We start from the raw sequence: 11,988 nt of genomic DNA, 5'->3' as shown, positions 1-11,988 counted from the left end.
TCATCTCATGGCTTATGTTTTCCATTTTACAGAGAAAATGATGAAAATGTCTTTCTAAAAGCTTTTGAAAACCTGCCATAGTAGGCTAGGCCTACTATTAACAATGGCGCGCTTGCCGAACCCCTGCGGATATGGATGAAGTTAATAAACATATTTATTAAATGTAAATAAAAATAATAATAAATTGGATTATAAACATTGAATTAAAAAAAACGTTACTCGGGAACTGACTGAATAATGTATTAAGAGAACTTCAGAAAGACAATTACAAATTTGAACGTCATCTTGTCAACAATTATTTATCCTTACCATATTTATAGCCTACGTAGGCCTATTTTAGGATCCATGAATAGGATGATATCTGAGGAATTGATAGCTTTTGCGGTAGCTTGTTGATGATTTATTTAGCCTGAACATAATAAATTTGCCTTAAAATCACAAACATTAATTTACAAAAAAAAAAAAAAAGGCTATAGGCTCGTATTAGCTATATAAATAAGTGTATTAGTAATTGTTAATAATAAGTTAACAATTATAATATAAAAATAACAATACGTTTGTGGTAGCCTAAACGGTTTTGGGTTATGTTTTATTTTAAAGGTAACAATTATTAATAACTGAGTAACAATAATTAATAACTTGGGGTTAGTTACATAATTATGCATAATTTAATGTTATTACTATAGTAGCCTACGTAGGACTATATGTAAGGTAACAAAGAAACTAAAATTTTAAGGTTTTGCTTAAGAGTATTACTACTTTTAATTTTAACACACATTTGACCCAACAAAACTTAATAATTATAATGAATTAATTAATAACAATTATAATTATTGTTCGTTTTATTTAGAATAATTGTTTAAGCTCAAAATGTAGGATTGTGTTAAAGTTAATAAGTTTCTAAATCCCCGCAGCAAAACCTACTTTGCAATTTTATTTAAAATATATATTTTTATTATATTAAATATTATTTTTGGAAATAAAATGACCTCTCATAGCCTGTGAGTAGGCTAGACTAGACCTACAGCTGGCTGTGAGGTGTAAATGATATTGCTGTGAAACTCAACTTCGTATAAAATAATCTTCAACAGATGCTTCGTCTGTGTGTTAAACGCAATGCTCATGCTTATAAGTAGGCTATATATAATATATTAATTCCCATTGCTCCATGCATGCTGCTACTGACTTTCGTTTTTCACAAACGGCCTCTAACTGAGCTCGCGCCGGGCTCGCAGTGGCCCGGTTAGGAGCGGTTAACAGTGAGCCTGCAGTAGTTAACACATTAGAGACTGCGGTGCATATGAAAGAGAGCTGTGAGAGGATTCTCAGTGCTGCTACAGCGTGTTAAAGTGCAATTCCCCGAGGATCAACCCAAGACTGACCAATGACAGCACAGATCCGGGAAAGGCATCCCCTCTCTAGTAGCTTTCCTACACTCAACCATATGTCTTCAGACCTGTCTCAAGCTTCACACACACAAGACCTGAGTTCACCGCTCCTGAACCGCCAAGAAAAGGTCCCCCAAAACACAAGAAGAGGATCTCAGGACTTGCCCAAGTCGCTATATGGTAAGAACACTTTTAAGCAATTACAATTAGTAATGTTTTTTTCTAGTTTTGATGACAGCAGTAAATTATGTGTTTTATTTCGCGTGAACACCATGGATTTAAGCCCACTCTTCATGTGCAATAACCAGCTGAGGTCAGGAGTCTATGGAGCATGACACCTTTAATGCTCTTTAAAAGAGTTGGAAAGGCTTCATTAATGGTGACCTTCTTGCTGACCCTCTGTTCTTAAATTGTAGTGTCACGACCCTCATTAGTCTCTGTTAGTGGCGCGCTCACGCACAGTTTATTCCAGGGATCCGTTTCGAAAATGGGCAATTGGGAAAAAGTAGAGGAAAACCAGAAACTTTAGTAAACTTTAATCTCTGCAGTCGTGTTACCCTGAGTTATTTCTGTTTGGGGTTACTTGACAAAGCATTTCACAGTGCATTAAAACTTTACTTAAAATGTCTTTATGCAGGTATTTATAAAGTCATAATTAACAGTACATTTCAAAGTAATTCAGTTTAAATAAAAGTAAAAAAAAAAAAAAAGAATAGCCCAAAATGAAAAAGAATAGCCCAAAATGGTTATTTGATATTCGCTAACATTTGTTTATTGAACGGAGGTCTTAGTATGCTTGTTTTCTTTAAGTCTGAATTTGGACAGAATGGGACAATATATACACTTAAGAATTCTTAAAAGTTCTTTATTGGCATATGATTCAATGAATATAATGTAACATCCATGGAATATTTTAATTGCATAAAGGTTATTTGTCGTGAAAATGCTTTTTATATTATTAAATGGCAATACAAATGGTTCTTCTAAGAACTAAACAAATTATTTAATTTAAATTGGGGTCTGAAATATTGACGTTAAATCAAAGTGGTGTCAAAGTTACAACATTTTTGGAGAAAATCCGACTTGAAAATGAAACTGAAAAGTTGGATGGAAACGATATTGTTATAGTGATGAAAACCTGTTTACAGTCTACAGGGCTGAATAGAAACCTTAAGTGAAATTGTCGTCGGATCCCCCTCGTCGGCTGTGGCGATGTCGGTGTCTCTCTCCACTCACCCCGCAGTGAGAGACAGGAGTCTCGCGGTCTACCCGTCTCTGCCCGGCGCGCACTACACGAACGTCCTCAAGAGCGCTCACAGCATCTTCCACCCGCTCAAGTCTCTGGGCCGCATGGTGACCGACTCACAGACAGCCATGCCGTTTAACTTCACCGGGACTCCGTCTTTTTTCAGCCACAACAGCCACCAGACCGCGGTGTTCCATGAACACATCCTCAACGTGTCCAACATGCCATATTTTCAGCACGTGCAGCCTTCGCAAGGCATGCACACCAGACACGAGGAGCAGAGCACCGGCTGTCCGTCCGAGTTCAGCAGCCCGTCCAGCAGAAAGTCTTCTTCGGCTTCATCCTCTCCGGTTAAGGACAGCTTCAGCTGCATGCAGGCCGCAGATCCGACACCTGAGCACACACGCACCTTCAGTTTCACAGAGGAAGACCTCTTCACGGTCCTATACGGATATTCCAAAAAACAAGGCCAAAATGTTGGGCATGCCATCTCTGGACTATCATTCCCTCCCAGTGCAGGTATTTAATAATCATATATAGGCTTATATATGCTATACTACGTTTTTAATTATAATTAGGCTGCTATACTTTTAATTCTATTTAAACGCCCTCTTATCTCGTAATGTGTTTATTTTAGTTTAACATGTTGCATTTTCAAAATTGTGTTTGTAACCCTTTTTTCTTATGAATTAGCTGATCGTCATCTTCTCCCTGTTGATACCGAAGGATTTGAACTCCCAGAAGGTATAACTTTCTTTCTTTCTTTCTTTCTTTCTTTCTTTCTTTCTTTCTTTCTTTCTTTCTTTCTTTCTTTCTTTCTTTCTTTCTTTCTTTCTTTCTTTCTTTCTTTCTGTCTTTCTTTCTTTCTTTCTTTCTTTCTTTCGTTTAATTTCATAGAGTGCGTCTTGAATTTTTCAGGCGTATCGATTCTCCGAGCTAATTGTGGAAGCCTTTCCCATTATGGAGTTTTTGCTGATAAAAGCACAATTCCAAAAGGCACCCGGTTTGGCCCGTTTCAGGGCAAACAGGTGAACACGAGTGAGATCAAAACCTATGACGACAACACGCTCATGTGGGAGGTAAATAGCACATTTGAAACATTATAATAATTTTATTTAAAAAAACGTGTGTGTGCGATAATGCATACAGCTGTTATATTCTGGCAAAATGTGTTTATATTTCAAAATTAAAATAGTTTCTGTCTATGTTCAGATCTTCGAGAACGGGCGCTTAAGTCATTTTGTGGATGGGAGAGGCGCTCCGGGGAATTGGATGTCCTTGGTGAAGTGCGCGCGCTTTCCAGAGGAGCAGAACCTGATCGCGGTGCAGTGTGAAGGCCAGATATACTATGAGGCCTGCAAAGAGATCCGAGCCGGCCAAGAAATGTTGGTCTGGTACGGAGACTGCTATGTGCAGTTTTTGGGTATTCCTCTCACCCTCAAAGAGTTTACTGACGCCAGTGAACCCCTCCCAGCTGAAGGTATTTGCGCAAAACGCCTCTCTAGTGTTCTTTATCATTCTTTGGATGGGGAGATTTATAGCCCAGTGGAGTTATTTGATATGAGATTATAATGACTTGCAAATGTGTCGTCCTTCCAGATTCTGGAGAGGGTTTCAAGTGCGATCGCTGTGGTAAAGTGTTCGCTTATAAGTACTACAGAGACAAGCACTTGAAATACACGCGCTGTGTGGATCAGGGCGACCGGAAGTTCCCCTGCCACCTCTGCAACAGGTCTTTCGAGAAGAGAGACCGACTCCGAATCCACATTCTCCACGTGCATGAGAAACACAGACCGCACAAGGTAAATATACCTTCCCCGGGGTGGGGGAACGGCGATGGTGCTGAAAGAACAGCTCCCTTTGAGAAAAGCTGCACAAAACCCAGGTCTAAAAGAAAATATCGAGACATTGCGATATTTTACTAATAGTCTCTCACTCAACTCTAATATTTTAAATTATTTGATTAAGAAAAATAAGGGTCTTCCAACAACATGCATGCCTTTTCCGTTTCGCAAAGGTGATTTTATTTTTAACGTTTAAAGATTATGATTTTTTATTTATTTATTTATTTATAGAATTGTAGCTTCTTTAATCAAAATATGATATATGATACATGATATATAGGCTAATAGCAGGAAGCATTATTTAAATAACTTTTTTTCAAATAGTTAATTGTTAGCTTTGGCCACTTTTTTTTCACTTTTTTTTTTACACATATGGACTGAATCCGAAATCGCTCCATACACAGTCCCCTATATATACATGCCCTATTTGAGGGGGCAGCCATTTGTAGGGGTGTCCGAAACCATAGAGGACGTTATTGAATGCACTCATTCAATCCCTCATTGCACCGCATGTCTATGTACACTCTACAGCTGTCCGAATTCACCCACTTGTTTTCATCCGCTCCGTCAAGTGAACTATAATAGTGGACTAAAGTAGGGAATAGTGAATGAGGGTTTAGGGGGCGATTTCGGATTTAGCCAGGCTAACGGGGGACACAATTACCCTTTTCGAGGAATGACCCAGATGCACTAATGTTTGTGTAAAGTCTTTTACCGTGTCAATAAAGCGTCTTGAGTGTAATTGTGACCCTGTTTTTCCTCTCAGTGCTCCGTGTGCGGCAAAAGCTTCTCGCAGTCCTCAAGTCTGAACAAACACATGCGCGTGCACTCAGGAGAGCGGCCGTACAAGTGTGTGTACTGCAACAAGGTGAGTGAGGCTTGGTTCTTATATAGGTGTGTTCCTAAAGAAGGATTTGAGGATTTGACTCATTTCTTGGCGCATCTGAGTTCTCGTTAGCGCTGGACTCGCTCTAGAAGACGCTTACATGCTAAATAATGGCAGATGCAGATCCAGTGGATTGTGCTTTAATTTATGACTCTCAAAGAGACAAAAGTTTGTCTGTCGCCTTGTTTTAAACGCGTCTCGTTTTGTTCTTAAACACTTACGCTTGCGATAAGAGCCTTTCGATGGTCATGTCACTCTATCTGTCCTGTTTGTGGACTTCCAGAGACAGTTTTATTCCTAAATGAGCATAATATCCATTGTGTGTGAGTCAGGCAATGGATACCAGTTTTAATAAACATAAATAATGTCTGAAATGCTTTATATGGGCTATAAAATGTAGGAAGGTTTATATGACAGTACGATTTGTCTTTTTGGAAGAAAAAAAATAGTATTATTATTATGTTCTTTTTCTTCATGAATTTATGGATTGCATTGTATTGCATTCTAAAATGCAAATAACCACGAATAGGCATAAAAAACAATATAATTCAACAGGATGCCCCCAACTGAAGTATGTTTGTTTGTTTGTTTGTGTATTACCTTTATTGAATATGACGATGTATGTGTGAATGTTACAGGCGTTCACGGCCTCCAGCATCCTCCGCACGCACATCCGCCAGCACTCCGGCGAGCGGCCGTTCAAGTGTAAACACTGCGGGAAAGCGTTCGCCTCTCACGCGGCACACGACAGCCACGTCCGCAGGACACACGCCAAAGACAAGCCCTTCTCCTGTGATGTGTGCGCAACCACTTTTCTGGATGCACAAGAGTTGAAATATCACATGAAGACTCATAAAAGTAAGTATGACATTTTTTACCTACTTGGCACTTGTATTATAAGAGTGGAAATGTATCCGCAAGCAACCAAAAAGAAAAAAATGTTGGGGGGGATATTTGACAATTTGACATGGATCCAAAAAAGAATTGACATGTAAAATGATTGAAAACAAAACGGGAGATCACGGGGTTGAATATAAGTGCTAATAATTTAATATTTTGTTGTTGTTGTTGGATTTATAAAGATTTAATGTTAATAGGCAAATCTAATAGGCTAAAATATAACGCTCCCCCCTAGAGCGACCAATTTTGGACGGCACTGTTGTTCTTCCTGGAGACTTCCCCAGCAAAGATTCTTTACATGCACAGAAACAGATGGGAGACAGTTTTTCTTTTCCAGGGATGACCAGCATCACATCCGAGTACAGACCCTGGAACTAACGCGTCACTCATTATTATTCAGCCTTTTCCTAGAAAAGATGGCTTGCGTCAATGTGGTTTGCCGTTATTGTGTATTTTATTTAATGTAGTTACCTGTACCCTATTAAAATAGTTTTGCTTTAATTTTATTATTTTAAATGTTGTTTATATTTATTAAAATGTATTTGGCATTAGAAAAACGTGTTTTTGTACTTTTTAATGTTAGCTCAAAGCAAATATGTCGTCGTGTGATTGTGAGCTGCACAACCAAAGCCAGTTTATAATACCAAAGACTGATTTTATTATTATTATTATTATTATTATTATTATTATTATTATTATTATTATTATTATTATTATTTACACTGCATTTCCTGTTATCGGTCATTTATATTTGTAAATTCTTTATCATGAGCTGTAACTGCTGTTCAAATGTATCTGTATCGGATCGTCTGCAAACTGAAAATTAAAATGAATGATATGAGAAAAATATGTTTTTCCTGAAACTTCCTGAAAATTGTGAAAATGATTTATTGTAAATGAAATGTGTGTTGTCTCGGTAGCCTATTAGTTCAGATCGAACCAAATGTTGACTATTCGAAAATTTTCTGGTAATATATCAATACCGCATTTTTATATTATTAACACTATATTTTTAAGGTTATAAATCGTCTTTTTCTTCAGATCAGATCAGATCAGTTAATTCGCAATTCTGTTTCAGCGCAGACAGAAATACAGATGTCACTGAGAAATATATATCACATAACTGCTGAAATCATTCACATTTTATAAGGATCAAATGATAGTAACACTAATGGAAACACCAACTCTGAGGCTGTTTCTGAACGATAGATAGATAGATAGATAGATAGATAGATAGATAGATAGATAGATAGATAGATAGATAGATAGATAGATAGATAGATAGATAGATAGATAGATAGATAGATAGATAGATAGATAGATAGATAGATAGATAGATAGATAGATAGATAGATAGATAAGATAAGATAAGATAAGATAAGATAAGATAAGATAAGATAAGATTAGATAGATAGATAGATAGATAGATAGATAGATAGATAGATAGATAGATAGATAGATAGATAGATAGATAGATAGATAGATAGATAGATAGATAGATAGATAGAAAGTTGCTGCTTTTAAAATTACAATCTTGGATCTTTAAGTAATTTTAACTTTACCTAAAACTGAATTAAAAATTGGTTGAATCTTGCCGAACTTATTTTGGTGAGTTAACGTAAAAACATGGCATAACTTATTGGTCATATCATTTTTTTTTTTTACAGTGAAGATAGATATAGTCTTCCCATGTAGACTGAGTAGAGTGTGCACTTACAGTGCTTTGCTAAATGATGGTCAGCGACAGGAGAGGAGGAGTGTGAACATCCCCCAACAGCAAATTAATGACAATGGACTACTGCAATGAGGTGGTCTAGTGTGGAGAGAATGGAAACAAAGGCGGTCTCACTGACATCTGCTGCCCTCTGATTGTGTCTTCATGGTACCAACTGTCTGGGATGGAGAAGGAAAGAGAGAAAAAGGCTCTCTGATATATTACTCCTTCCACATTCTCCTCGAGTGTTCACCTTTTTAAAACACACAGCAACAACAAAGGGTCAAAGGGCACAGCTTAATGTTACAGTCAGTGCTGTTAGTTGTGATTATTACCTTTATGTAGAATGCTGGACTGGAACCTTTTATAAGTGTGGATGAGCTGATATCATTACGTCCAGTCACTCAACACATTCGCTTTAAAATATTCCTGAAATACCATCAGAGATCGAGCAGACGTGGCTTTCTCTGAGATCATTTAAAGATGTTGAGCTCATCCATAGTCATTGTTGTGAGGGATTTCCCTGGCTAGGCTTCTCATTTGACTGGATTACCTGCAGAGTCTCAGTGGTCCCCTGCCATCAGATTCACCCAGTGCTGGCACAGGGAGCCGACATGGATTCCTATTATAATTTCACACTCACTGGTTACATACAAAACTAGCCAGGTCATAGGTCAAGCTTCAGAAGACAATTCAATTACCCTGTCATACTTCGGCCGGGAGAGATGCAGGCTTTGCCATTCTGTCCAGCTTTTGGCCCTGGGGCTTCTGCTAGTACATATGTACACCAGAGCTCATGGTGAGTTAACAAAGCTTTGAGGAATTATAAAATCAAATAGAAGCCCTCAGGGTCAACGATAAAAAGCACCCTAGATGATGGCATTTTCTCCCATGCATGCAGGCCAGAAAAAGAAGTGCACTTAATAATACCGAATGTGCACTTGTAGTGTACTTCAAATCCAGAGTAAACTTTTATGACATTTTTTTAAGACACTTTTATGACACTTAAGTGCACTTTTAATGATGATGTCAAATTAAAAGGTTTAACTTAAAGTACATATAATATTATATTTTAATGACGCTTTAAAGAATTTTAATGTGTTGACTATCATATAAAAACACATTTAAAGAAACTAATTATACATTTCACTGTTATTTAACGTTACATTTAAAGTGAATATATTTTAAATATAATAAATTACAACTTCATCCTTACAAATGCATAATTACAAATACATTTAAACATGCAAGTTTCAATGTTAAAGGGTTACAGGTGTACTATTTTAAGTATTTTTTGGTTAGTGTTAAGGTTTGGTTTAGGGTTAGTTGCATGTATTGACTTTACTATAGTAAGTATGAGTAAAATGTGTAACAAGGACACTGTAAAACAACATGTTACCCTTTATATTAGGGTTATTTGCATGTAATTATGCATATGCAATTTCTGTTATTACTTTAGCAAGTACTTTAGTAAGATATGTTACAACATAACTGGTAACACTTTATTTTACAGTGTCATCGTTACATATGTTACATGTTTCTATTGTAATAACTATTCATTTGACATAATTACATGCAAACCAAATCCTAACACTATAGTAAGTTCATGTAGTTATATTACTCGTTACTTAAATGTATAGGTACAGCATAAAAAAATGTGTAACACTTTATTTTAAGGTGTCTTTGTTACAATGTAATTATGTTTAATACTGAGTAATAAGAGCATGTAGTTACTATAGGTTTAAGATTAGATTTAGGGTTAGTTGCATGTAATTATACATACATTTCTTTTATTACTTCAGCAAGTTCAAACCCAATTTCAAAAAAGTTGGGACACTGTACAAATTGTGAATAAAAAAAGGAATGCAATAATTTACAAATCTCATAAACGTATATATTTTATTCACAACAGAAATATCAAATGGTAGCAACAAGAGGCCGGAAAAGTGAAATGTACACATAAGGAACAGCTGGAGGACAAATTTGCAACTTATTAGGTCAATTGGCAACATGATTGGGTATAACATGAGCCTCTCAGAGTGGCAGTGTCTCTCAGAAGTCAAGATGGGCGGAGGATCACCAATTCCCCCAATGCTGCGGTCAAAAATAGAGGAGCAATATCAGAAAGGAGTTTTTTAGAGAAAATGTTTAAAGAGTTTGAAGTTATCATCATCTACAGTGCATAATATTATCCAAAGATTCAAAGAATCTGGAACAATCTCTGTGCGTAAGGGCCTAGGCCGGAAAACCATACTGGATGCCGTGATTTTCGGGCCCTAAGACGGCACTGCATCACATACAGGAATGCTACTGTAATGGAAATCACAATATGGGCTCAGGAATACTTCCAGAAAACATTGTTGGTGAACACAATCCACCATGCCATTCACCGTTTGACCGTTTGTCAAAGAAGCCATATCTAATCATGATCCAGAAGCGTAGGCGTTTTCTCTGGGCCAAGGCTCATTTAAAATGGACTGTGGCCAAGTGAAAAACTGTTGTGTAGTCAGACGAATTAATATTTTGAAGTTCTTTTTGGAAAACTGGGACACCATGTCATCCAGACTAAAGAGGACAAGGACAACCCAAGTTGTTATCAGCGCTCAGTTCAGAAGCCTGCATCTCTGATGGTATGGGGTTGCATGATTGCATGTGGTATTGGCAGCTTACACATCTGGAAAGGCATCATCAATGCTGAAAGGTGTATCCAGGTTCTAGAACAACATATGCTCCCATCCAGACGTCGTCTCTTTCAGGGAAGACCTTGCATTTTCCAACATGACAATGCCAGACCACATACTGCATCAATTACAAACTCATGGCTGCGTAGAAGAAGGATCCGAGTACTGAAATGGCCAGCCTGCAGTCCAGATCTTTCACCCATAGAAAACATTTGGCGCATCATAAAGAGGAAGATGCGACAAAGAAGATCTAAGACAGTTGATCAACTAGAAGCCTGTATTAGACAAGAATGGGACAACATTCCTATTCCTAAACTTGAGCAACTTGTCCCCCCAGTCCTCAGACGTTCGCAGACTGTTATAAAAAGAAGAAGGGAGGCCACACAGTGGTAAACTTGGCCTTGTCCTAACTTTTTTGAGATGTGTTAATGCCATGAAATTTAAATTCAACTTATTTTTCCATTAAAATTATACATTTTCTGAGTTTCAGCATTTGATATGTCATCTATGTTGTATTTGGAGTAAAATATTGAAATTTGAAATTTCCACATCATTGCATTCTGTTTTTAATCACAATTTGTAGTGTCCCAACTTTTTTGGAATCTTGTTTTTAGAGATATGTAACACTGTAAAATAGTGTTACTGTAATTTTACCATAAAAGTTACTATATACGTGTCAGTATATTCTGCAGTAAGAACAATATAAGTAATTAGGAAATTACTAATTGCTTTAAATATACATTTAAACTATATTACATTTGAATTTAATTTCAAATAACATACAGTTGTGTCTGAAGACGTTCTGTTTGCACTTAAGTACATCATTTCCATACTAAGTACTCGTCTTTAAAGTATGAAAAAGTCTACTTCTTTTTCACAAGGGGAATGTTGAACGAAGCAGCAATGTGGTTCATAATGCAAAGCCCATAATGAGCTGGTAAAACGTCCATCCTGATGCACTCAGCAAAAGCTCTGTGGTGTTAAAAGCGTGACTCGACAATAGTGCTTTGTGGGAAACTGATTTAGAGGCTGCGCTCGCTTGCTGTTTCTCTCCTTTCACTCCCCTGATTTTTTATACGCTCATTTATAGGCATTGATTTCACACTTAACCTTTGGTGCTTTAAAATGCCTCCCCGTCCACTGTGGACATCCATAATTCAGTTTGATTTCTTTATTAATACGAGATTAATGACATCCCCCCCGGTGGCGTTTAGATGATTGTGTATGATACGGCTACGCTGAGGTCAACCTCTCATAATGGCTGCGTGATAATTCATTTTAAATGAGGGCCGCAGAATGTACTATCTCAAAGCCACTGGAATCACAAAT

General features: G+C 37.1%; 1 protein-coding gene across 1 annotated transcript; it reads left to right on the top strand.

Annotated features, from left to right (window-relative positions):
* Window positions 1-1,497: 1,497 nt before the first annotated feature.
* prdm14 (PR domain containing 14) lies at window positions 1,498-6,808 on the top strand. The gene is made up of 9 exons (XM_067435410.1): window positions 1,498-1,568; window positions 2,537-3,153; window positions 3,328-3,378; window positions 3,553-3,713; window positions 3,847-4,114; window positions 4,234-4,436; window positions 5,245-5,346; window positions 6,003-6,222; window positions 6,500-6,808. Exons 2-9 carry the CDS (start codon window positions 2,601-2,603, stop codon window positions 6,640-6,642), a joined length of 1,701 nt encoding a protein of 566 aa, XP_067291511.1. The 5' UTR covers window positions 1,498-1,568; window positions 2,537-2,600; the 3' UTR covers window positions 6,643-6,808.
* The last annotated feature ends 5,180 nt before the right edge of the window (window positions 6,809-11,988 follow it).

The sequence above is a fragment of the Pseudorasbora parva genome, chromosome 24 (genome assembly GCF_024679245.1).
Source record: "Pseudorasbora parva isolate DD20220531a chromosome 24, ASM2467924v1, whole genome shotgun sequence".
Classification (NCBI taxonomy): domain Eukaryota; kingdom Metazoa; phylum Chordata; class Actinopteri; order Cypriniformes; family Gobionidae; genus Pseudorasbora; species Pseudorasbora parva.
Note: the sequence above shows the minus strand (reverse complement) of the source record. Positions and strands in the feature narration are given on the sequence as shown.

What these genes read in the sequence shown, in the direction of transcription:
- prdm14 (XM_067435410.1), top strand. Translation starts at nt 2,601, where the DNA reads ATGTCGGTGTCTCTCTCCACTCACCCCGCAGTGAGAGACAGGAGTCTC. An exon ending in ATCATTCCCTCCCAGTGCAG is followed by an intron (nt 3,154 to 3,327) that starts GTATTTAATAAT and finishes CTTATGAATTAG; the next exon opens with CTGATCGTCATCTTCTCCCT. An exon ending in AGTGTGTGTACTGCAACAAG is followed by an intron (nt 5,347 to 6,002) that starts GTGAGTGAGGCT and finishes TGAATGTTACAG; the next exon opens with GCGTTCACGGCCTCCAGCAT.